The sequence below is a fragment of the Schistocerca serialis genome, chromosome 5 (genome assembly GCF_023864345.2).
Source record: "Schistocerca serialis cubense isolate TAMUIC-IGC-003099 chromosome 5, iqSchSeri2.2, whole genome shotgun sequence".
Taxonomy (NCBI): Eukaryota; Metazoa; Arthropoda; class Insecta; order Orthoptera; family Acrididae; genus Schistocerca; species Schistocerca serialis.
The window spans coordinates 327,474,286-327,501,569 of NC_064642.1; the positions used below are offsets into that span (position 1 = coordinate 327,474,286).

The window sequence follows — 27,284 nt, forward strand, 5'->3', positions numbered from 1 at the left end:
ATCTGACTATTATATCGAACTGCGACATGAATATACTTACTCTAATTTACTATACTCTATTAGCTGCTGGTGGGCTGTCATAATAAGTGACTGTATTTATTACCAAAGCTAACATTATTCTTTAATAGCAAAGCTGACGTTATTCTTTAATTAATTTGACTGAAGTTACGTAATTCACAGTTAAACTTTTTCTTGACATCAATAAAATTTTGCAAAGTTTTACGTTGATGGTTTTTGGGATGGATTATAATCAGTAATGCAATATTGCTGGCAAAAATTAATTATATTCTGAATGAAATTATTTTACAAACGTTCAAATGGGACTTACTTTTTACAATAATCTTACAACTAGTATTGCGAAAACATACCTTCAGTAGTCTTTAGTTTCTCAAAAAAATAATTCAATAATATTAGTTCCTCTTATGATAATAGTTACCTGATGTCTCTGTACATCCGTTTATGATCTCTTGTAAATCATAGCTGCTGGCTCGCAGGCACACCGCTCCTCTCAACCTCTCGCTCCCGACCTGCTACCGACTCGCTTCACTTCTCGCTTACTACTGACTTCCTACAAACGCTAAAGTGCGGTCCCTCCCGCCAACAACGCTTCCTGGTGCAGACAATCCCTGCTACCATTACAAAATGTATCAATGCGCGGTTTTTCCCGCTCTTTTCTTAAAATGTATCTTTCATAAATTGTGGTTTGACAATAGACAATAGAAATATACACGTCTTACACCCTCATACTTTCAAACATATTTATTAGAAAGGTGTTGGATGTAAAACTATGAGCCAAACATTTCCAACTCTTTCTCTCTTTAATCAGACTTCTGTTTCCCATTATGTTCTGTAATACTTTTTGGTTTGTTTCCCTCTCCATCCATTTTCTTTCTAGCCGTTTCTCGCCATAGTATCAGTACAGGGTTATTCTAAATGATGGACCCATTTTCAAAAATTCGTATGTATTCAAGTACAGATCCAAAATGAACAAGTTTTATATCAATGAATAGAGGAAGTTTCAAAGTTTTTGGTGGGCGGCTGCGAGCTGGCGGTAATGGTTTCAGAAGCGGCCGGTAAGATTCACGCGGCAGTAGGGCCGTCATTCCGTTTCACTGTCAGTTGTGAGTGAGATGGCGACAGTGGAGCACCAGGTTTTCTGAGTTCTTGAAGTCGCGAAAAGTGAGTCGTAAATTGCAGTGCAGAGGGTGTTTCATACCAAATTTCGTATTCAACCACCAACTCGCAAAAGCATTAGCTGTTGGTTTAAACAATTTGAACAGACTGGGAGTGTGTGCAAAGGAAAAAGCACAGGCCGACTGTGTGTGTCAGAGGATGAAGTCCGACGGATTCAAGGAAGTTTTGTGCGCAGTCCCAGTAAGTTTATCAATACGGCCAGTCGAGAACTTGGAATACCCCAACCAACTGTATGGTAAATTCTGAGACGGCGTTTGCTGTACAAGCCCTACCGATTACAACTTGTTTAGACTCCAAACTCCAATGACAAAGAGAAGCGGCCGGCGTTTTGTGGTTATGTGATAGCAAAGATGGCGGATAACGCATTTCTATAGTGTATAATTTTTAGCGATGAAGCGACGTTCCACCATAGTGAAAAGTCGACGGACACAATGATCGTATATGGGGTTTGCGAAATCCACTTCATCATTCCAACATGAAAGAGACTCACCGAAAATCAATATGTTCTGTGCCGTGTCCCGTACAAGGTTCATTGCGGAAAGAACTGTAACGGGAATCGCATACCTGGACATGTTGGAACAATAGCTGTTCCCTCAAGTTGTGGAACATTCCCAGGACTTCATTTTCCAACAGGATGGAGCTCCACCCCATTGGCACCGTGAAGTATGAGACTTAATGAATGACTTCCTTCCTCAGCGCTGGGTCGGTCGCAGGGGCTTCCGGACCTGGCTCTGCACTTCTGTCCACCGAGATCTCCTGATCTCACACCCTGCGACTATTTCTTATCGTGTTATGTGTAGGAAGCTGTTTACGCCCCGCATCTACCAGCCACTCTGAACGATCTGAGGAACCGGATCACTGCTGCCGTGCACTCAGTAACAGCAGATACGCTTTCGCATGTGTGGGACGAGTTTGACTACCGCGTCGATGTTTGCCGTGCGTCAGCGGTGGCCAGAGGGAACATTTATCACATTTCTAGTTATTAAATAGTTATTAAGAATTAATTAAATACAAATTATTAAATTTATATCAAACGTTATGAAAAAAAGCTTTGAAACTTCCTATTTTCATTGGTATAAAACTTTTTAATTTTGGAATTGTACTTGAATAAATACGAAGTTTTGAAAATGGGTCTATCATTTAGAATAACACTGCATTTATGTTACCTCCAGTAACTCTCCTGTTTCACCTATGTCCAGTTTTCAGTTCCACAAAGAAGTGTATTCTATATAAATGATTTTGTGTTGGATACCAATATTTCTGTATCGATGTATTTACTTGTTAGGATGTGTTGCACTCATGTTGTTTTTATTACTGTTACGCTTCTGTTCGCTTTCATTAATCGTGTAATTGTAATGACATTATTGTACATCTACTTTGCTTCATTACTTTTAACATCATGAATAAATTTCATGTTAACTTTTTTTCTGACTGGCACTTTTTTAGCTTTCTTCTTACTTGAAACCGATTTTTTGTTTTGGTATACTGATAGTACCCGCGAAACTATTTGGGTCTGAATATGTGCTGTTACTTTTTGCGCGGTATAAATTTGATTATGTCTCAGGCGAACCAAAAATAGTTAAATAACAGTGAAAACTGATTTCGTTTGCGATCTATGTTTTTGAGAAGCACAAAACCAAGCTATATGCAAGCTGTTCATTATTCCTTGAGTGTCTGCATTGCCATCTAACGCGACGCGTTCGCAGTTTTCCCCTCTTCCCCCTCGTCACGCACAGGCAGCGAGGTGTGGTAGTGAGAGAAGCGTGCGCTCAGGAGAGAGAGATCTGCACGCCAGCGAATACTCTACATGCATGGCGAATTCTCGGTCGTCTCTGATATAAGGGCAGAGGGAGGGGATACGTGGCTAACTATTTGCGGTTTCCACTTCTTGTTGACAGCTTGTAGCTAGATAAGAATAGCGACAAGCTCCTGGGGGCCGGGTTTTCTGGGGCTAGTAGCGGAAAGACAACGCCAGTTGTGTATAGGCCGTTTGGTCGATCTCGGCAGTGCTCAGTGAGATCACACGCGACCTGACTTCCTGTTGATGCTGTCTGGCTGTTTAAAGATTTCGACTGCCTCTCTTATTTTTCGCGTGCGCATCCACGGCTGTCTTGCCGTTGCTCCTGTTTCGTGGAAGTTATAGCCTGCCCACAATCGCGCTGGTGCTCCGCTGTTGCTGATACGTTATTTTGCGTCGCCCAAACAAAGCGCTCATGTTCTGCTACACAGGCGCTAGGGTGCTAAAGGCCGTAAAGTTGCCCCAGTTACGGATAAAGCGTACTTATAAATGGTGGAAAAATCGAAATTTTTTATGACTTTATTAAATTCTAAATTCTTTCCCGATTACATTGATATACAAATTATAGGGTTTCAAACGAAAAATGACCTATATATACCAAATTTTAAAGTTACGGTCATGTATGCCCCCACGCTCTCTTTATTTCTGTTACAGAAACCAGTATTATTTCGAAAAGAACCGTGAACTTCCTGTTTCCAGCGATTATGCGTATGATACATTGTATATGTCGGCAACAGTGCAGGTTTCTAGTGTCTGTAAATGATTATCTTTGCTAGTATTTACTTTTGTTTCGCTGAAGCAGTTGGTTCACATGTTACTGAATGTTTGTGGCCCAAGTGCTACATATATTTGTGGAAGTAGATATCCTTTAGTGTGCAACAATACGAACTATGCCACGCATAAAGAACTTCAATAAAAGGAAAATCCGTGGTAACCAGTTCACAAACAAATCAAACCACACTGTTGAAAGTAACCCATGTATTAGTTCTTCAGGGAATAAACTACAGGAACCGCGCGACCGCTACGACCGCAGGTTCAAATCCTGCCTGGGGCATGGATCTGTGTGATGTCCTTAGGTTAGTTAGGTTTAAGTAGTTCTACGTTCTAGGGGAATTACGACCTCAGAAGTTAAGTTCCATAGTGTTCAGAGCCATTTGAACCATTTGAATAAACTCCCACATGGCGCGCCTCCTGGTGCTTCAAATTTTTGTGTTAACAATGACGCTGTTTGTAGTGGATTTGTTGTTGGGCCATCTTCTTTGATAAAGAAAGTGGCTAAATGTAAACAATGTGATGGTGTAGGCTGTCTGGAAATAACTGAACAACAAAGTAGCAGGAAGGTTCCAAAATGACTCTGAGCACTATGGGACTTAACATCTGAGGTCATCAGTCCCCTAGAACTTAGAACTACTTAAACCTAACTAACCTAAGGACATCACACACATCCATGCCCAAGGCAGATTCGAACCTGCGATCGTAGCGGTCGCGCGGTTCCAGACTGAAGCGCCTAGAACCGCTCGGCCACATCGCCCGGCGTAGCAGGAAGGGTTTGGCGTCAAAATTAGTTGTTCTGTGTAGATCCTGCAATAAATCCACCTCGAAAATGACTTCAACACTGTCCATAATTCTTATGATGTGAAGTTGAAGTTAGTGTATGCAATGCGTGCAATACGAAAAGGAAAAAAGGCTGCTCAAACGTTTTGTGCTTTGATGGACCTTCCCCCTCCTCCGACTAGGTTCAGCAAGTACATAAAAATATTTTTAGGTGCCTTGACGGTTGTGTCTAAAAAATCTATGAAACGTTCAGTAGAAGAAACTGTAAATATTAATGGAATCAGGGACATTGCTGTTGCACTTGATGGGACATGGCAACGTCGAGGACATCGTTCCTTGAATGGTGTTGTAAGTGCTACTTCTCAGGAGAATGGAAAAGTTGCCCGCAGCTCGTGGTCGTGCTGTAGCGTTCTCGCTTCCCACGCCCGGGTTCCCGGGTTAGATTCCCGGCGGGGTCAGGGATTTTCTCTGCCTCGTGATGACTGGGTGTTGTGTGATGTCCTTAGGTTAGTTAGGTTTAAGTAGTTCTAAGTTCTATGGGACTGATGACCACAGATGTTAAGTCCCATAGTGCTCAGAGCCATTTGAACCATTTGGAAAAGTTGTTGACGTTGAGTGCTTATCTAAGTACTGCCACACCTGCCATGGTAACATTGAAGGAAATATTGAACATCAGTGTTCCAAGAATTATGATGGTTACAGTGGAGGTATGGAGTGTGATGAAGTTCTACAAATATTTCAGAGGTCGGTGCCCGTTTATAACGTTAGATATACGAAGGACCTAGCCGATGGGGACTCTACAGCTTTCAATAAAATTAATGAGTTCTATGTTTAAGGTGATACCTTGGTAACAAAACTAGAGTGTTGTGGACATGTGCAAAAAAGGATGTATGCTAGATTGAGGAAGCTACGAAGAGAAATGAAAGGAAAGTTGCTGTCTAATGGAAAATCTCTGTCTGACCGAGGCAGATTGACAGAAGCTGAAATAGACCTTCCTCAGAGTTATTATGGAAGGCCATCAGACGAACTACACCTCTGAATGATGTTACAGCAATGAGAAACGCTGTATGGGCCACCTATTGTCGTACGTTGTCCATAGATGACTACTCTGTTCACGGACTTTGCCCTAAAGGAGCAGATTCTTGGTGTGGTTACGAAAAAGCAAAAGAAAATGGTCAAGAATACCATCATAAGCATTCTGTTCCTGGGCCTGTTATGAATTAAATAAAACCAATTTTTAGAGACCTGAGTGACCCTGTTTTGCTTAGTAAATGTCTTCATGAGGGCACTCAGAATACAAATGAAAGTTTCAACCATTGCATGTGGGAAAGATTACCCAAGGATGTTTTCGTAGGTCTAAATACATTAAAAGTTGGTGTACCAGATGTAGTGATACGTTTCAATGGTGGAGTGATAGGAAGGTTGGAAGCCCTGAGAAATTTAGGCATAAAATGTGGCTCTAATATGGAAGACGAATTGCTTGCGTGTGACAGACAACGGGTGCATGAAGCTGAAAGATTCGCTCTTCAAGTTACCAAAGAATCAAGAATTGCTAAAAGGAACGCCAAAAGGAAGCTTGAAGATGAAGAAATGCTGCAGGATGAAGACTATACTTCAGGAATGTTCTGAGGCACAGTTTAATTGGGCTCATATCTTCATTCGCAATTTCCTGCAAGTTGTATTTTTCAGAATTCAGGTACAAATTATTCCTAAACTTTATAAAGCATTGCTCTAATTTTTTTCTGTAACTTTCGATAGTCCACACTTAAGTAGTACAGCAAAGCTTTATTGCCGGTCAACTAAATTATAGAAAACGTAACATTTTTATTAGGAAAAAGTTATAAAAATTAAAATGTAAGATGTGATATTTTTATCCTTGTAATATACATAATAGGTGGAATTATATAGGCCTAGTGCCTCAGCCAGCATGCATATCTGGTAAAAATCTGGTGTCCTTCAAATGTATAACATTGGATTAAATGGTACCTCAATTTGAGGAATCATTTTGGAAAAAAAATTGCATCAATTTCTTTGTAATTTTTAAATAACCCTAAGCAGGTTCAAAAATATTCAAAATACTTATAATGTGTTTAGAAAGTGTGCTAAATTACCTGATATCAACAAAAAATCTGTAAAACATATACATTACAAACAGTGCCTGAAAGAAATAGGTGTTGATTTTTACATAATATTGAGCCGGGAAAGTACCCGGTATCCTTAAGCGGCAGCACAGTAACATGCGGCGCTGAGAACTTTTCCTGCGTCCTTACCAGATTATTCCAAATGCTGGAACCTGTAGCCTCTCCGGAAGATACGTCTACATCTACATGTACATTTACATCTACATAGATACTCCGTAAGTTTTCGTACGGTGCGTGACGGAGGGCATCATGTACCACTATTAGTCATTCTCTCCCCTGTTCCACTCGCAAACAGAGCGAGGGAAAAACGACTATTTACACTCCTCCGTATGAGCCCTACTTTCTCGTGTCTTATCTTCGCGGTCTTATGCGCAATGTATGTTGGCGGCGGTAGAACCGTTCGGCAGTCAGCTTCAGATGCCGATTCTCAATAGTGTTCCTCGAAAAGAACGTCGCCTTCCCTCCAGGGATTCCCATTTGAGTCTCGAAGCATCTGCGTAACATTTATGTGTTGTTCGAACCTACCGCTGGCAAATCTAGCAGCACGTCTCTAAATTGCATCGCTGTCTTCATTCAGTCCCATCTGGCACGGGTCCCAAACACTCTAGCTGTACTCAAGAACATGTCTCACCAGCGTCCTACATGCGGTCTCCTTTACATGTGATCCACTCTTTCCTAAAATTCTCCCAAAAACCGAAGTCGACCTTTCGCCTTCCCTACCACAGTTCTCACATGTCCGTTCCATTTCGTATCGCTTTGCAACATTATGCCCAGATATTTAAATGACTTCACTGTGGCAAGCAGGACATTACTGATACTGTATCCGAACATTACACGTTTGTTCTTCCTACTACTCCGCATTAAATTACATTTTGCCACATTTATAGCTAGCTGCCATTCATCGCACAAACTAGAAATTTTGTCTAGCTCGTCTTGTATCTTTCTAGAGTCACTCAACTTCGATGTCTTACCGTACACCACAGCATCATCAGCAAACAATCGCAGATTGCTGCCCACCCTGTCCACCAAGTGATTTATGTATATAGAGAACAACAGCGGTCCTATCACACTTTCCTGGGGCACTCCTGACGACAACATTGTTAAGTTTGATGCCTCCACGGCGAAACACCTTGCTTACTCGATCACTGATGCCCTTGATCTAAGGTAAGCGATCACCACGAGGTGCTCTTTCTCTTTTAATTTCCTTTCCTTTATTTGGCTTCCTGCTGAACTTAGAAGCTGTTGGTATCGTTTTATTGTGGTATCCATTGGTTCTGGAGGCCTTCGCGGCTCTTTCAGTTCTTGACTGACACTGCTTTTATTACTGCATAGGCACTCATCACAGGTCAACATGTTGGGATTCCCTGGTCCCCAACGTTCACTACTTGTGTTTCAGACTGACTTCGGCCTTCAGTGATGGAACGGGTAATATTGAGCTTTCGGTGCAAAATACAATTGCGAATCTGAAAGTCATATGGGATGAATGGACACATAGAAGTAAATCTCATTTACAAGGTGTATTTTTAAGCAGCTAATAATATAAAATACCAGCTCCCATAAAACAAATTAAAGTTGTTTCGTTTCTGTCATTAAAATGTTCTTCTTGGATTGCTTTCCCTGTCCTATAGATACGGTCTCGCTTTTTACGTTGCCCTGTTTGTTGCTGACACTGAATACCGCGTGATTTTCCTTCGGCAGAACCTCCATTTGAAAGTAATTCTGGTAATACGAATTTCGTTAGAATTACACAAATAATCTGACGAAACTCAAGTTTCACCCCATGATTTCTGTCACATCATATTGTCAATAGTAGGTCAACCCATAATCTTCCTTCCCTAAAGAACCTTTTGCACACCATCTGCGAAATGTTAACTACCTTTTACGAATATCCAACAATGCTTCAGCCCCTTTTTCTTATACTTCCACTAATGTAGTATCTGGTCTTCGAGTCTATATTCAAACAGCAAATAACATAATTTTCCTCTTTGGAAAATTATCTATTTGGAGTTAGCACATTCCATAAACGAAAACTGAAATAATTAAGGGCTGTTCAGTCGTTATTGGTCAGGCCAGAAGTATTTTATAGCAATATACTTGACGGCATATACAAGTAATTTAATGCAGGATACACATTTACAGAGATGTTTGGACGCACGTAAAATTTTAAAATACTTAGAGGCGCTCTCGGATCAAATACGAACAAATAAAAAACTTTTGCATTTGGCTGCTCAGCTAAACAGCCAGCACTGCAACGCAGAAATCTTAAGCATCTTTATATGTACTCACGACACATTTTATTTTCCTATTACACTCGATTTCTTGCTGTCAGTTCTTGACAGTATACATGACACACATAGACGCGGCACATTTAGAGCTTACTCCGACATCCAAAGTGGTAGTTGATCCGTGACCTCTAAGCCACAGAGGTCGGCCTATTAAAGTTTTATTACAGTTCTTGAATCTATACACTATATCACCTTTTATTATTTGACTCACTTGTTCGGAAAGACCGCCGTGATAACAATTCTGTATCAGCGACAACAATTCGAGTCGTGAGATCCGGTTCGGAACATACCGTTATACTGAAACAAGGACTTTCAAACGATCCCAAAGTAAAATAAATTTGATGCATATAAATGCTAAATCAAAGAACTCTGAAAGAAAATAACCTTGGAAACCCATCCAGGCGACAGCAGCGTTACCTGGCGAGGAATCACTGCTAGTCAGACACACGCACGATGCATGTAGTATCAGTGAGCGTGCTGCCCATGTGTAGAATAGCTAAGCTGCGCGATCTATCTGTGTTTGAGTGAGGGCAGATTGTGATGACCCGGAGACTCGGCACGAGCCTGTCGGAAACAGCGCGACTTGTAGGATGTTAGAGTGTCGTCAGCAGGTGGAGAAACCTAGGTGAAACCACAGCAAGACACCGTTGGGTTGGGCGGCCAACCCTCATTACAGATGTCGGACGTCGTAGGCCGCACAAATTGGTAAAAAAGGACAGGCTGCGAACTGAGGCTGAACTAACATCAGACTTTAATGCTGGCCAGAGTACAAGTGTGTCTGAACACACAGTGCACCGACCTCTCCTAACGATGCCCTCCCAGCCGACGACCCATGCATGTGCCAATGTTGGGTCCAGAGGAGCTCGTGCAAGGCACCATGACGGCCAAGGAGTATCGTACACTGGCTGCAGACCACGTACAACGTTTCATGACGATCGTGTTTCCCGGTATTTTTTCATTAAGATAATGCGCCATGTTATAAGGCCAAGAGTGTAACGGAGTCGCTCGAAGAACACAGTGGCGAGTTCCAACTGATGTGCTGGCCCGCCAACTTGCCAGATCTGAACCAGATAGAAAACATCTGGGATGTGATTGAAAGTGGCGTCAGAGATCATCGCCCCTTCCTCCGAATTTACAGGCATTAGATGACTTGTGTGTGCAGATGTGATACCAACATCCTCCGGAGATCTGCCAAGGCCTCACTGCTTCCATGCCACGTCGCGTCGCTGCTAGGTAGATGGTGACAATGTTATGGTTGAACAGTGTAGATGACGCTCATGAAAGAGTGATAGGGCGAACAGTATTAGGCATTGTATATGTACAGCAGCATCTTACCTCTACACTGTAGTTGCGCAGTTCTTTCAACGTTTTTGGTAAAACACTGCAACTACTGTCTTAAGGAATCAACATAGATTTTATCAGTAGGGAAAGAAGCTCTTGTCTGAAGCTATCTGAGAATCTCCGTGTTATCTTGAGTTCCAAACAAATTAATAGATCACAATAGATCACCGACAATGAGATAGGTTTTATCACTAATACATAACACTAGTATAGGCAAAACAGTTAGTTGACCTACAGTCTGAAGCTCTAAATGTTGCATGGTTTTTCGGCACTTGATGACAAAATCTTCAGAATTAGATACTAAAGTGAATGTAGAAGTTACCAGTGTTCCTTAATAGCAACCAATTTTACAGTGCAATTTATCGTACAGTTCTGCTTTTTTTAATATGATGTAAATGACCAAACGAAGGATGGAATTTTTCTTTATTCTAATGTTACGGGTGTGAATTTCTCCTTGCCAACATATTCAGTAATGACACAGAGTGCAGAAACATGGGCGTAAAGATATGAAGTTGTAGCACTGTAGGCCTCGTAAAGACGGGACAACGCCCCACACGTGTGTCCGCGGCTTTTGTGACGGACCCTGGCACTCGACAGGTCTATCTCTGGCCGCATCGTCGGCAGCGTGTGGTGGTTCTTCACGCTGATCCTCATCTCATCCTACACGGCCAACCTGGCGGCCTTCCTCACGGTGGAGCGCATGGTGGCGCCCATCAACAGCCCTGAGGACCTGGCCTCGCAGACGGAGGTCGAGTACGGGACGCTCTACCACGGATCCACCTGGGACTTCTTCAGGGTAAGCTCGATGATGGTTCTCTGCTATAAGGTGGAAAATGGCTCTCTGCTATCATTACTTTTCTTATTCGTATGTAAATCTGTACCTTTTAATCTACACCTTTGAAGGTAGAGCAGGCTGGTAGATTTATGGTCCATTGTAAAGTCCGGTTAAGCTAGATACGAAGCGATCTGGTAATGGGGCAGAGGGAGTTCCAATTGAAATATCTAATGCGGAGTTGACTGCTACATTTCACGAAGGACGAACCAGCCCTTGCATAAGGAAAGGAGGAGAATTATGTTTTCAGTAGAGAAATAAAAACAGTGACGGTGAGGAAAGCTCAGTGATTTCAAACGTGAACTAGTCATTCGATATCACCTAAGTAACAAATTCATCAGGGACATTTCAACATTTCTATAGCGCCAAAGTCGACAGTTAGTGATATCACTATGAAGTGGAAACGTGAAGGAGCAAACACAGCTGAAGGAAGACCAGGAAGACCCCATGTAGTGATGGACAGGGACAGTCGAGCATTGCCGAAGGTTGTTATAAAGATCTCATGAAATCAGGCCAGCACAATGACTATAAGTAGTGAGTTCACAAGAATGGAGTCAACGTTAAGCGATGCTTGAAGAGGGGTAAAGAGCGACGCCACTTCACAGTAGGTGATTGGAGATGAGTGATTTAGAGTGGTGAATCACGTTATATCCTGTGACGGTCCAATGGAACGGTTGGGTTCCGCGAATGTCTGGAAGACGTTACCTTCAAGCATTTGCAGTGTCAGCAGTGAAGTGCGAAGGAGGTGGCTGAGGGTGTTTTTCGTAACAATTTCACCGCGTTGTTTTTAAAAAACGTTAAATGCGGAAGCATATGAACAAATTTTACACAGTACTGTGTTTTGTGCAAAGTGGAGAACATTTCGGGGGCGATGTGTGTACCAGCATGACACTCAACCTCGTCGTAAAGCATCATCGTGAGACAATTGTTTGTGGACAATAACATTCCTAAAATAGACTGACCTGCCCGCAGTCCGGACCTGAACGGAGTGGAACATCTTTTGAATGAGTTACAACATAGCATTCGCTCCAGACTCTAGCGTCCAACATCATTACCTTCCCTGGTTTCGGCTCTTAAGGAGGAATGGGTTGTCATTCCTCCACAGACATTCAGGCTCCTCACTGAAAGTGGCCCAAGTGTTCAAGAAGTCATAAGGGCGAAGAGTGGAAGCGTCCCATATTAATGTCTACTAATAGGTGTTCGGATACTTCTGATCATATAGTGTATTTGGAAAGAGATTTCCCGTTTCGGCATTTGCCGTCTTTCCAAGGGAAATCAGACTAAAAACTCGGTCAGAATTGGAGGATGGGAACTATTTTTAATTTACATTATGTGAAAATCTATTTTTCACGTGTATACAGAGAATAACCTATGACTTGCCCCATATGTGTAGTGTACCTACGCCGTTATAAACGGTGACGACGGCATCGACGGCAACAGTTGCACGAACTTCCACCGTTACCTCTGTCAAACGCATCTAGTATGTTGATCAATTACTTATTTAGATGTTCGCTTGTTGCATGGATCACGTCAGTGACATTTTTTTCCGATGCGAGAATATTAATGACTGTTACAGGTTTAACAGTGTTTATAGTAGTACATACTGATCAGTTACATGAGAGTTATCATTTAAACTATCTTATATTTCATTTACGAATAAGGAAAGAAAAATATGTACGAAAAGTAATGCCTGCACCTTCGTTAATTGGGTTTGGATGGGAATATTTTAATAAATCAAACGCAGAAATAATCCTTAGAATCTGACCTTTAATTACGAATATTCACTTTTCCACATAATCACCAGCCAATTGGATACATTTCTGCCAACAATGAACAAGTTTTCTCACACAAATGGAAGTAAGACGGTGCTAAATTTCAAGTCTGTGCGCTTTCATTTCAGGAGTCTGCATCCGGGGTACCCATCGTGCACAGATGTTCCACCGGCCGCTGTGGCCGAGCGGTTCTAGGCGCTTCAGTCCGGAACCACGTGACTGCTGCGGTCCTAAGTTCGAATCCTGCCTCGGGCATGGATGTGTAGTTCTAAGTCTAGGGGACTGATGACCTCAGATGTTAAGTCCCATAGTGCTTAGAGCCCTTTGAACCATTTGAACAGATCTTCCGATAGCCAAACAAAGCAATAATGTGACCCGCACGTTCTTGTGAAATGCCGTTTGTGCTTGCCGTTTATCTCTGAGTGATACGGCGATCGCCCTGAATCAATCTGTCAAGATTTTACTTGTGAAACTCGGTGCTTGTTGTCACAGGACGCCCAACTATTTGTTTGTCACGCAGGTCAGATGTTCCCAAGTCAAAATCTTTAAACTTACTCGCGCAATGATGCACAGCACTCATATCAACACAATCACCATAAACTGCTTTCATTCTCTGATGAATCTCCTTTGGGGTGACACCTTCTGCTGTCAAGAATTCAATGACTGCACCTTGCTTATATCGCATTGACCGACCGTCTGGGCAGGGTTCCATACTTTACACTGTAGCAACACAACCGTTCAATGCTAAGGCTTCCCGCCAACCAGAGTTGTAGAGAAGAGGCTACGGAACAAGCTAGTACCTGCCGCATACCAATGCTGCCAACTGTTGAACTGTTACGAAGTTGGAGGCATTACTTTTCAGTAAACCCTTGTAATTCATATTGATTTCATACACTGTTTCACAGACACTACAACATACTGCAATGTACTGGTAGGTATCTACTGGTTCTTGTGTATGTGATGAAAATTTTAACTGGAAAAATTTAGCAACTCTTGAATACTTTAGTAATGACCTATGGAAAGTTGTAATTTTGTGCACTGACAAGATACTGAGGTAAACACTGTATGCACTACAGATGCGGTTGAAACCGATCACCCTATACAGGGTGGAGCAATTAAAAGTGGCCCGGACGAGTGGATACGATTGGATGTGAATGTATGCATATAACCACACCCCATGAAGCGCGCACCACGTGTGCGCCCGCCACATGATCACACCGCTCAGAGCGTGGTTCGGTCACTGTCTGTGTGTGTAGAGCAGTGCAAAAGGGACGACGGTACTCACAATGGAGCAACGGGTGTTCGTTGTGGAAAGTTACGTGACAACAAAGTCGTGGAAACGGTGTGATCATTTGTTTTCTGAGAAGTGTAATGGTGTCAAGAGCCAGCAAAGAGCGCCATTCAATGCTTAGTCCGAAAGTGGCATCAGAGATAATCTGTTTACAACAAGTAAAAAAAAAAAAAAAAATGCGAAACGTGTCCGCATACCAGAAAAAATGGCTGCAGCTCACTACAAAATGCTTCAGAGTCCTACCAAATCAACCTTACCCCTGTCGCAAGAGACTGGCACATCACGTCGATCATGCGGACGAATACTACATCTACATCTACATTGATACTCCGCAAGCCACCCAACGGTGTGTGGCGGAGGGCACTTTACGTGCCACTGTCATTACCTCCCTTTCCTGTTCCAGTCGCGTATGGTTCGCGGGAAGAACGACTGTCTGAAAGCCTCCGTGCGCGCTCTAATCTCTCTAATTTTACATTCGTGATCTCCTCGGGAAGTATAAGTAGGGGGAAGCAATATATTCGATACCTCATCCAGAAACGCACCCTCTCGAAACCTGGCGAGCAAGCTACACCGCGATGCAGAGCGCCTCTCTTGCAGAGTCTGCCACTTGAGTTTATTAAACATCTATGCGAAATACTCCACCTGGGACTGCGCCTGCATCCCTACCGAGCGTCTGTTGCTCGTGCTCTGAAACCAGTAGATGCTCCTCAGCGCCTGCAGTTTTGAGAGTGGCTGTTCACTGAGATGACAATGAATGATTTGGACATCGATCTGTTCTTTATGTCTGATGAAGCCGGGTTTCACCTGAGTGGTTATGTCAACTCACAGAATCACAGGTTCTGGGCAGCGGAGAATCCGCCTAACTTCCGTGAAACATCATTGCACGATCAGGAGGTTGGAGTTCGGTGTGTAATTTTTGCGCGCCGCATTGCTGGTCCCACCTTCTTTTATCGGACACTGACTTCTGCTTGTTACGTTGCCTACATTTTGAAACCATGTGCGTCAGCATTAACGGAGAAGGAAAAGAGGTACAGGTACTTCCAACAGGATGGAACAACTGCCCATACAGCCGGCCGAACCTTCGAACACATTTACACAATCTTCACGCCTGACAGAGTTTTCAGGAAAGGTCAGTATGGTCGCGGCCCTTAGTGGCCACCCATGTCATCTGATCTGTCAGTGTGGGATTACTTTGTGTGGGGAGCCTTCAAGTCTAAGGCGTATCGCAGCGACCTTCACAGTCTTCAAGATATGCAGCAGAACATTTCCGATGAGACTGCAGCAATTTCAGCAGTCCAACTTCGATTGGCCTTCTTCAACTTGCTGATCATGGACCAAAAGTGCCAAGGAAAGAATGGTGGTCACTTTTAACATTTTCAATAGAAGGGTTAGTACTCAAGCAAAGCATTAATACATCTGATGTACTTTGACTTGAGATATGATCTTAGTAAATGATAAACGTCTGGCTTTCTGACCCCATCTGGCAATGTTTTATTCTACACTCCTGGAAATGGAAAAAAGAACACATTGACACCGGTGAGTCAGACCCACCATCCTTGCTCCGGACACTGCGAGAGGGCTGTACAAGCAATGATCACACGCAGGGCACAGCGGACACACCAGGAACCGCGGTGTTGGCCGTCGAATGGCGCTAGCTGCGCAGCATTTGTGCACCGCCGCCGTCAGTGTCAGCCAGTTTGCCGTGGCATACGGAGCTCCATCGCAGTCTTTAACACTGGTAGCATGCCGCGACAGCGTGGACGTGAACCGTATGTGCAGTTGACGGACTTTGAGCGAGGGCGTGTAGTGGGCATGCGGGAGGCCGGGTGGACGTACCGCCGAATTGCTCAACACGTGGGGTGTGAGGTCTCCACAGTACATCGATGTTGTCGCCAGTGGTCGGCGGAAGGTGCACGTGCCCGTCGACCTGGGACCGGACCGCAGCGACGCACGGATGCACGCCAAGACCGTAGGATCCTACGCAGTGCCGTAGGGGACCGCACCGCCACTTCCCACCAAATTAGGGACACTGTTGCTCCTGGGGTATCGGCGAGGACCATTCGCAACCGTCTCCATGAAGCTGGGCTACGGTCCCGCACACCGTTAGGCCGTCTTCCGCTCACGCCCCAACATCGTGCAGCCCGCCTCCAGTGGTGTAGCGACAGGCGTGAATGGAGGGACGAATGGAGACGTGTCGTCTTCAGCGATGAGAGTCGTTTCTGCCTTGGTGCCAATGATGGTCGTATGCGTGTTTGGCGCCGTGCAGGTGAGCGCCACAATCAGGACTGCATACGACCGAGGCACACAGGGCCAACACCCGGTATCATGGTGTGGGGAGCGATCTCCTACACTGGCCGTACACCACTGGTGATCGTCGAGGGGACACTGAATAGTGCACGGTACATCCAAACCGTCATCGAACCCATCGTTCTACCATTCCTAGACCGGCAAGGGAACTTGCTGTTCCAACAGGACAATGCACGTCCGCATGTATCCCGTGCCACCCAACGTGCTCTAGAAGGTGTAAGTCAACTACCCTGGCCAGCAAGATCTCCGGATCTGTCCCCCATTGAGCATGTTTGGGACTGGATGAAGCGTCGTCTCACGCGGTCTGCACGTCCAGCACGAACGCTGGTCCAACTGAGGCGCCAGGTGGAAATGGCATGGCAAGCCGTTCCACAGGACTACATCCAGCATCTCTACGATCGTCTCCATGGGAGAATAGCAGCCTGCATTGCTGCGAAAGGTGGATATACACTGTACTAGTGCCGACATTGTGCATGCTCTGTTGCCTGTGTCTATGTGCCTGTGGTTCTGTCAGTGTGATCATGTGATGTATCTGACCCCAGGAATGTGTCAATAAAGTTTCCCCTTCCTGGGGCAATGAATTCACGGTGTTCTTATTTCAATTTCCAGGAGTGTATCTTCTCCTAAAAGCTTCATTCCAGAAGCCTACAAGATTGCAAGGTTTTAAATCTGGTTAGCCTGCTGGCCACTGCACTGGAATGACAGCCTTACAGCATGACGTCCGATAACTAAGAACTGTGGGGAAACGCGCTGCAATCCGTAGAAAGGATGAATCGCTAATGAGCCGGCACTTGCAGGACAGGGTAAGAAGACATTGCTCTGTATCTTTCATGTGAATAGCACTTCCGGATGACGCAGACATCGTACTCCTACGTCACCGATTCGTGTGCAAGCTGTCAGTCTGCCATCACAGACAAATATAATGTTAATCCAAGCTCTCTTAAAACGTAAGCTCCTCGACTATACAGGACCATACTAAGGCTTTCTTCTATCCAGTTCCTATGACTAAATCCCGACGTTTATTCGGCTGATGGTAGTTATTGGGGAGTACATAAAGGTCACATTCACGAATACTGTTGCGGAAAGTGTTACTGTTGCTATTGTCTCGGTGCGGGTGTGTTGCATTGTGCTTCCTGTTGCAGCAGGCAGTGAGAGAGAGTTTAAGACGTTAGTAATTGACTGAAAGTGCTTCTCAACCGCTTTGCTTTGTCTTTTAAGTACGGGTATTGTGTGGGGGCTACAGAATAATAGTTAAATTACACCCTGCAACATTCCAGCGTAGACCGACGAGTTTTCTTTCTACAAAGGATTCGCAGATTAACTTTCAGGCCGTAGACGTAGACGTCATTCATGCATTTCATGTCACCAAACAACGATGGAATTTTTAAGAGTGACAATGTTCCATGTGTTCGGGCCACAGTTCTTCGCGATTGGTTTGAAGAACATTCTGGACAATTCGAGCGAATGATTTGGCCGCCCAGATCGCCCGACATGAATACTATCAAACATTTATGTTTGATAGTATTTATTTTCATGCACAAAGACGTGTGCCTGAAGCACATCACAATTATGGACGGCTGTAGAGGCAGCACGGGTCAATATTTCTGCGGGGGACTTCCAACGATTTGTTGACTGCATGTCACGTCTAGCTGCTGATCTGCTCCGGGCAGAGGAGGTCCGTCACGATATTAGGAGGTATCCCATGACTTTTGCCACCTCAGTGTATATCTGCATAACTAATATTTTATGTTTACGTATACCACGAAGTACAGCACAATGCCTTGATAACTGAAAATGCTCACTGCCAAATACGACAATTAAATTAAGAGCAAAAGCTACCTTTCAGTGCAATAGCAGTAACTTTTCTCCTTCACTGTTCACACTGCGCTTCAATTACTTGTATTAATAAACTCCTTTATTATTCTGACAGAGGTCGCAGATCACGCTGTACAGCAAGATGTGGGAGTTCATGAACTCCCGTAAGCACGTGTTCGTGCGGACGTACGACGAGGGCATCAGACGCGTCCGCAACTCCAAAGGGAAGTACGCGCTGCTGATCGAGTCCCCTAAGAACGACTACATCAACGAGAGGGAGCCCTGCGACACCATGAAGGTCGGCCGCAACCTGGACGCCAAGGGGTTCGGCGTAGCGACTCCACTGGGTTCACCTCTCAGGTACGCACTTCTCATTGCAGGGGTGGGAGTGGGGCAGCCGCCCCTAGTGAGAATTCATTTAGTTTGCGACCATGAAAAAGGACCTGTAACAGCAGGGACTCGATTTTTATAACCTTAAACACCTAGAAAAGTATAGCTGAAATGACCTGAAAATATCGATAAAACTACATAAAAATAACACAAAACATTAGTAAAGTGAGTTATAAAATGGTCTAGGGTAATGAGAAACTTTGGAAAAGGCTGGGGCAATTTAAATCGCTACCCCTTTATTTAAGAAATCTCATGCTTCGAAGGTGTGCCCAAAACTGAAGAACCATCTCAGAGTTATTGCAGGTATAAACAGCACGCAGAGGTTCTCTAAAGTAAGGGAACATGCACGGAAAATATGTGCTTGTAATTAGAAAATCTTTCAACATTTTCTGAAATAACTGATGCGTATACTTAAGATATTTTCCTTTAGTTTCAAAACTAATCTAAAATATCGAAACGTAGGGATCGATATTTCAGTAACGGACGTTATGTTTAGTACAATATCGATACAAAATGTCGATATTTTTGTTACAATATTCATACTTTGTACAAGTTAACGTTAGTAAATGATGTGACAATGACAATAAACAGATGAGCCATTAATTTAATTTCATCATGTACCAATATATCTTGAAAAACACTGTTGCTTTTATCTGGAAGGATGTGCATCGTTCGTTCTGGCCAATATTCAAGGAATGAATTGATCTGACGTTAAATACCAACTTGAAAAAATCTTCAGCATTCTTCTGTAACACCGCATTTCGAAAGCTTCTATTCTCTTCTTTTCCATACTATTTATCGTCGACGTTTCACTTCCATACATGGCTACACTCCATACAAATACTTATAGAAACGACTTCCTGACACTTAAATCTATACTCGATGTTAACAAATTTCTCTTCTTCAGAAACGCTTTCCTTGCCATTGCCGCTCTACATTTTACATCCTCTCTACTTCGATAAAAGTATATAAAATTTACTCAAAACATTAGTAAAGTGAGTTATAAAATGGTATAGGGTAACGAGAAACTTTGAAAAAGCCTGGAACAATTTAAATCGCTTTGTCTTTCTTTAAGAAATCTCCTTCTTTGAAGGAGTGCCAAAAATTGAAGAACCACCTTAGAGCTACTGCAGGTATAAACAGCACGCAGAGATTCATTAAAGTAAGGGAACATGCACGGGTAAGATGTGCTTGTAGTTAGAAAATCTTTCAACATTTTCTGAAATAACTGAAGCGTATACTTAAGATATTTTCCTTTAGTTTCAAAACTAATCTAAAATATCGAAACGTAGGGATCGATATTTCAGTAATGGACGTTTGTTTGATACAATATCGATACAAAATGTCGATATTTTTGTTGCAATATTCATACCTTGTACAAGTCAACGTTAGTAAATGATGTGACAATGACAATAAACAGATGAGCCATTAATTTATTTTCATCATGTACCAATATATCTTGAAAAACACTGTTGCTTTTATCTGGAAGGATGTGCATTGTTCGTTCTGGCCAATATTAAAGGAATCAATTGATCTGACGTTAAACGCAAACTTGAAAAAAAGAAGTAAAATCTAGAAAATGACATATCCTTGAAAAATTAAATACTATACAGAATGTACATGAAGAAAAATAAAACAAACATATACATTTCTATAGCCAGAATAGTCAAGATTTTAGTACTTCTGAATAACGCGTAGCTCATAAGGAAAGGAAGATCGCATGTCAACAATCTCCAGGCCTTAGTAATAAGCTATAACAAAATGAAATGAAGCTGCCGATCGACTGAATGACGAAACTATTATACGTCTACGCGGTCACATTAAGAAGGTTATCCATGGTGTGAGTTTTGTCTAGGAAATGTTTACTGCCTAGGGAACAAAAAACTTACGCTTCCAATTGCCACGTCACAAACCTAAAATGGCTATTGGTGTAACAAAACATTTGCACGAGAAAACACACGCGACAAATGCTTAGTCCTTCAAAATTCAAATAATCGTCAACAAGTCAGGTGCTAATTTGAAGTAGCTTATTGTGCTACATTCCTTTTCGTTTTTATTACGTGACCGTTGATTGGTACTTGTCGGTAGAAGTGGATACTCGTCGTCACTGGAACGTCTGCCAACATGTGCGATCTAATTGTGACTGGCACTCTTTTAGCAATTATTGTATAACAGTCTTCAATTAATTTAATATTCACAACTGCAAATAAGCAACACATCGAGCATGAAAGTCTCTTTAATGCCCTTTCACAACTTGCTGTGACTTCCGTGTGTCATTTGTACCAAAGCTACTAACTGATGCGATACACGTGCTCGCCTCAGCTTGCAGCAGTGTTAGACAAAAAACAAAACATTCCTCCTCTCACCTCTCCCACCCCACAGAGTCATCTTCTTCTTCCTCTGTTCTCCAGGCTCAATTGGCTAACTAATCTGAAACAAACTGTATAACTTTATATTTTGCATTATCCTGCAGGTTATGCGCGAACAGGAACACGGGGTAGTTTCCAAACAAATCGATTAAAATTCGATGCTGAAGCTTGTGGTAGTGGTCCAAAAGTGTAGCATGTGCGAAATATTATCCATACGAATTTTTAATGACAGAAAAACAATTAATTGAGAGAACAGGGTTTATGACTGGACCTACAGGAAATGACACAAATATCTAGAAAACTAAAAATCTGAGAGCATAAAAGTAGACTTTACTATAATTATATTGTTAGCTTGTTTATAACACTGACCGGGCACTCTAAGTGCACTAAATAGGAGAAAATGATGAGAAGGTGCACATACCCTCAAACTTTCTGAATCATGTCTATGGGGAAAATGTTTCACATCTATTAACATGAAAACCTGCAGGCGCCCTGCTTAATTGTAGTCCACTCCCTTACTGTTGTCGATCGAATAATACATGGAAAGATAGACGAAGAGGGGAGGAGGGTGGAGGAGTCATCAGTGTTCTGCTTTAATGTAGCCTATCACAACTTCTCCCACAGTGCCAAACACCATGGGTAGTATTTACACCAAACGACCTCCATTATTTGTTAGGTACATTCCAAACCCTACCTTCCCTTACAGTTTTTTCCCACCACGGCTTTCTTTAGTATCCTAAACGCTAAACATATGTACAATAATCTAGTCAGTATTTTCTAGACATTTCTTTCGTCGCACTTTCTGCAGAGAACATGCTCATCTCTTATCATACCAGCCCATTTATTCTACCACGTCTCTAAGGATTCAATTCAGTTCTTTTCCGCTTTACCCAGAGTCCATAATCCATTTTCATGAACTGGTATACTCCAGATGTACATTCCCAAAAATGTCTTCCTCAAGATCTATGTTTGACACTCGTGGCTTTCTTTCAGTGAGGAATGCCCTCTTCCTGGCAGATTAAACTGTACAGTACTGGGACTCGAAAGTGGAATCTTCGTCTTTCGTGGGCAAGTGCTCTACTAATGGACTCTTCACACATAACTCAAGACCCATGTTCACAGCTTTACTCCCTCCAGTACCTCTCTCATACATTCCAAACTTCTCCCTAAAACTGTGACTGAATAGTTTCTGTGCTGTATCCTTTCTTCCAGGAGTCCTACTCCAGAAAGATAAGCAGCAGAAATTGTGTGGAGTTTGAAAGGTTGGAAGGTAAAAGATAAATAGTGGTAGTAAACTGTGACGGCGGGTTGTGAATCAGTCTTGGGCAGCTTATTCGGTAGCGAACTTTCCCGCGAAAGGCAAAGGTTCCCAATCCAGCACACAGTTTCAATCTGCTAGAAAGATTCAGATCAGTGCAGACACTTTAGCAGAGTCAGAACCTATTCTGCATGGGCTCTTTGACTGTGCCAGTTTGATTCTTTTAGCGTCCTTGCCTTTTCTGTCTTTCTTTTTATTTCGCTTCCAAGACAGGGTAATTCTGGCATATTTACTACGGGTCGCCAATTTTATCATGTTTTCCGCTAATCTCATTTCTGAATAATACATTTTCTACTCCCACGTTCAGATACTATCTGTTATATACATTTCTTCTGTATGTTTCCTTCTTTGATAAAAACGTTAACCGAAAAATATTGCGAAAGACAGTTTTTGTCTTACACCTAGTCTTCAGCTTAATTCTTCGCTTTTGTAACAACACATTAATATCAAAAGTACCTAACTAATACACTACTGGCGATTAAAATTGTCACACCACGAAGATGACGTGCTACAGACGCGAAATTTAACCGACAGGAAGAAGATACTGTGATATGCAAATGATTAGCTTTTCAGAGCATTCACACAAGGTTGGCGCCGGTGGCGACACCTACAACGTGCTGACATGAGGAAAGTTCCAACCGATTTCTCATACACAAACAGCAGTTGATCGGCGTTGCCTGGTGAAACGTTGTTGTGGTGCCCCGTGTAAGGAGGAGAAATGCGTACCATCACGTTTCCGACTTTGATAAAGGTCGGATTGTAGCCTATCGCGATTGCGGTTTATCGTACCGCGACATTGCTGCTCGCGTTGGTCGAGATCCAATGACTGTTAGCAGAATATGGAATCGGTGGGTTCAGTAGGGTAGTACGGAACGCCGTGCTGATCCCAACGGCCTCGTATCACTAGCAGTCGAGATGACAGGCATCTTATCCGCATGGCTGTAACGGATCGTGCAGCCACGTCTCGATCCCTGAGTCAACAGATGGGGACGTTTGCAAGACAACAACAATCTGCACGAACAGTTCGACGAAGTTTGCAGCAGCATGAACTATCAGCTCGGAGACCATGGCTGCGGTTACCCTTGACGCTGCGTCACAGACAGGAGCGCCTGCGATGGTGTATTCAACGACGAACCTGGGTGCACAAATGGTAAAACGTCATTTTTTCGGATGAATACAGGTTGTGTCTACAGCATCATGATGATCGCATCCGTGTTTGGCGACATCGCAGTGAACGCACATTGGAAGCGTGTATTCGTCATCGCCATACTGGCGTATCACCCGGCGTGATGGTATGGGGTGCCATTGGTTACACGTCTCGGTCACCTCTTGTTCACATTGACGGCACTCTGAACACTAGACGTTACATTTCAGATGTGTTGCGACCCGTGGCTCTACCCTCCATTCAATCCCTACGAAACCCTACATTTCAGAAGGGTAATGCACGACCGCATGTTGCAGGTCCTGCACGGGCCTTTCTGGATACAGAAAATGTTCGACTGCTGCCCTGGCCAGCACATTCTCCAGATCTCTCACCAATCGAGAACGTCTGGTCAATGATGGCCGAGCAACTGGCTCGTCACAATACGTCAGTCACTACTCTTGATGAACTGTGGTATCATGTTGAAGCTGCATGGGCAGATGGACCTATACACGCCATCCAAGCTCTGTTTGACTCAATGCCCAGGCGTATCAAGGCCGTTATTATGGCCATAGGTGGTTGTTCTGGGTACTGATTTCTCAGGATCTATGCACCCATATTGCTTGAAAATGTAATCACATGTCAGTTCTAGTATAATATATTTGTCCAATGAATACCCGTTTATCATCTGCATTTCTTCTTGGTGTAGCTATTTTAATGGCCAGTAGTGTAATATGCTAAGACCTGCGGTACCACTCTATCTTATACACTTAACCCTTTCGCCACGGTGAACTTCTGTAGAAGTCGGGAGCGAATGTGCCGCCCAGCCGGTGGACTGCTGCAGTAGTTCCACCCCGCGTCGTATTTCTCCGTTTCACTGCGCTCGAGTCGTATGGAAGGTAGACCTATGCACTATCGAGCGGCTTTGTGCAAAGTCTGTAGTTAGAACAGAGTCACTAGATGGCAGTTACATTCAGTTTCAAGGCGTTGGTTTCGCCTGAGTTGCACTGCTCATTTACGGTCTTGTCTCTCATTTGAAATGACGTGTTGTTAACCTCAGTAAATTTGTACTAGAACTGATGTGGCAGATAAGCGATATACTGTGGAGGAAGCTTTTTCTCTCATACTGAGTTGTGGCTTTGAAGATGAAAGCGAATCATCGGGTGAATCTGACGATGAACATGAAACACCTATAGTGGCTGCTTTTATATCAGGTACACGTGCTAATCTAGCTGTTCCATTGTCATCCCCAGACTTGGATTTGTGCACAGGCACGATACACAATATCAAAAACATGTATGATTTGTATAAATATTTTCCTCAGGACAGAGTAGCGCCGCGGGGAGTGCGAAAAACGCGCCGTGCAGCTGGCAGGGCCGGGCGGGACTGGCGCTCGTCCACACCGCACGACGCAACAATCGCGGCGCCGCCGTGAAAGGATTAATTAATTCACTGGAACTTTAATTACAGGTGTCTTGCTGTCCGTATATGATTAAGACAATATGACCGTCCCTGTATTTGTGAGAATAACATAGTTTACGTTATGTACTCGTAAAAATAGAAACGATAAAATATAGACAATAAAACTGTACTTCGATAATGTTCTCGCTTGCCGAGCACGGGGTCCCGGGTTCGATTCTCGGCAGGGTCAGGGATTTTCACCTGCCTCGAGAGGACTGGGTGTTTTGCCGTCTTCATCATCATCATTCATCCCCATTACGGTCGGAGGAAGTCAATGGCAAACCACCTCCACTAGGACCTTGCCTAGTACGGCGGTGCGGGTCTCCCGCATCGTCCCCTACGCTCTGTTATGGAGTATGGGACATCATCATCATCATCAGTTTGATCTATAAACTCGCCTAACATCTAAATATAAAAAAGGTGCATGTGTGCTGCCTGTTCTTTCGGACATGGCCGAAAGGACAGACAGCATACTAATAAATATATAAGCTTTGATGGCAAATAATAATACCTTCAGTGCTGATTTGACCTCTTGCGGGAATCAGGTAAGGCTGCGAGTAATGAGGATGCTGGACTGGGAGACACTACATATGCAGTGTATGTATAATGAAAATTTGGGTTGGATGGGAAGCGTGCTCAGATAGTCGAAGTTGTTAAAGCAACTGCTCGCGAAAAACTGGAAATCCGGGTTTGAGTCCCGGTCATTTGGATTGGATGGGAAGCGTGCTCAGATAGTCGAAGTTTATAAAGCAACCGCTCGCGAAAAACTGGAAATCCGGGTTTGAGTCCCGGTCTGGAAAAGATTTTCATTTGTCGCCGTTGGATTTATTTCAATTCCCAATTGCTCTCTGAGACCAGTGTGGCCTGAGCTCCCAGTTGGTGCACATCGACAGCAAAGAAAGATACGTATATAGCTTCTTTTCTGTGTTTACTTCGTAGATTCTTACATAAATTGCGTGTGAGTTTCGTATAGGAGGTGTAATTTCGAGTTTTAGTTACTGTAATCGTAAATTCAGGCAGATTGTAGCGCAGTCGTTAGGCATTTGTACAGGTTAGTTCACACATTCTTTGCGTGTTTCCCTTGCGTTATCTAGGCACAGACTCGTGTTTCAGTAACTGTTGTTCAACATCGATTAGAATGGACAGGTACTGTGATTGCTGTGTTCGGATGAGGGCTGAGTTGGCATCCCTTCGCTCACAGCTGCAGGCGGCGCTGACTTTGGTCACGCAGCTTGAGCCTGTTGCCAATGGGCACCACTATGGGGAGCCGGACTTTGGTATCACGGGGATGTCAACCTCGTCCCGTCTGCCCCCAGATCGGTCTGCCGCTGTGGTTGCCCCGGTTGCTGCCCGCAGTGGGGCTAAGCCCTCGCCTGTGGTTGATTGGGAGGTGGTTCCAAGGCGTGGCAGGCAGCGAAAGACGTCCCCGGAGGCTGATCAGATCCTGGCGGGGTCAGGGATTTTCTCTGCCTCGTGATGACTGGGTGTTGTGTGATGTCCTTAGGTTAGTTAGGTTTAAGAAGTTCGAAGTTCTAGGGGACTGATGACCATAGATGTTAAGTCCCATAGTGATCAGAGCCATTTTGAGGCTGATCAGAAAGCCTCCCCGGTGCATCTGACAAACGGGTTTCAGGTACTGTCTCTGGCTGAGCTAGAGGCAGCTGCCTGCTCTGTTTCAGAGGATGATTCTCAGCCTTCAAGGTCTGGGCAGTCGCAGAGGGTGGGCTTATTGGTAGTTGGGAGCTCCAATGTTAGGCGTGTAATGGGGCCCCTTAGGGATATGGCGGCTAAGGAGGGGAAGAAATCCAGTGTGCACTCCGTGTGCATTCTGGGTGGAGTCATTCCTGATGTGGAAAGAGTCCTTCCGGATGCCATGAAGACCGCAGGGTGCAGCCAGCTGCAGGTGATGGCACATGTCGGCACTAATGACGTGTGTCGCTTTGGATCTGAGGAAATTCTCTCTGGATTCCAGCGGCTATCTGATTTGGTGAAGGCTGCCGGTCTTGCTTACGAGATGAAGGCAGAGCTCACTATCTGCAGCATCGTTGACAGAACCGACTGCGGACCTTTGGTGCAGAGCCGGGTGGAGGGTCTGAATCAGAGGCTCAGACGGTTTTGCGACCGTGTTGGCTGCAGATTCCTTGACTTGCGCCACAGGGTGGTGGGGTTTCGGGTTCCGCTGAATAGGTCAGGAGTTCACTACACTCAGCTGGCGGCTACACGGGTAGCGGAGGCTGTGTGGCATGGACTGGGCGGTTTTTTAGGTAAGAAGGCC

General features: G+C 43.9%; 1 protein-coding gene across 1 annotated transcript in view; it reads left to right on the forward strand.

Annotated features, from left to right (window-relative positions):
* The window catches only part of LOC126480873 (glutamate receptor 1-like), a 377,262-nt gene that overhangs the window by 331,161 nt on the left and 18,817 nt on the right, over positions 1–27,284 (forward strand). The window contains exons 14-15 of the mRNA XM_050104251.1: positions 10,911–11,109; positions 18,446–18,690. Coding sequence (XP_049960208.1) covers positions 10,911–11,109; positions 18,446–18,690 — 444 coding nt within the window. The remainder of the gene's footprint in view (positions 1–10,910; positions 11,110–18,445; positions 18,691–27,284) is intronic.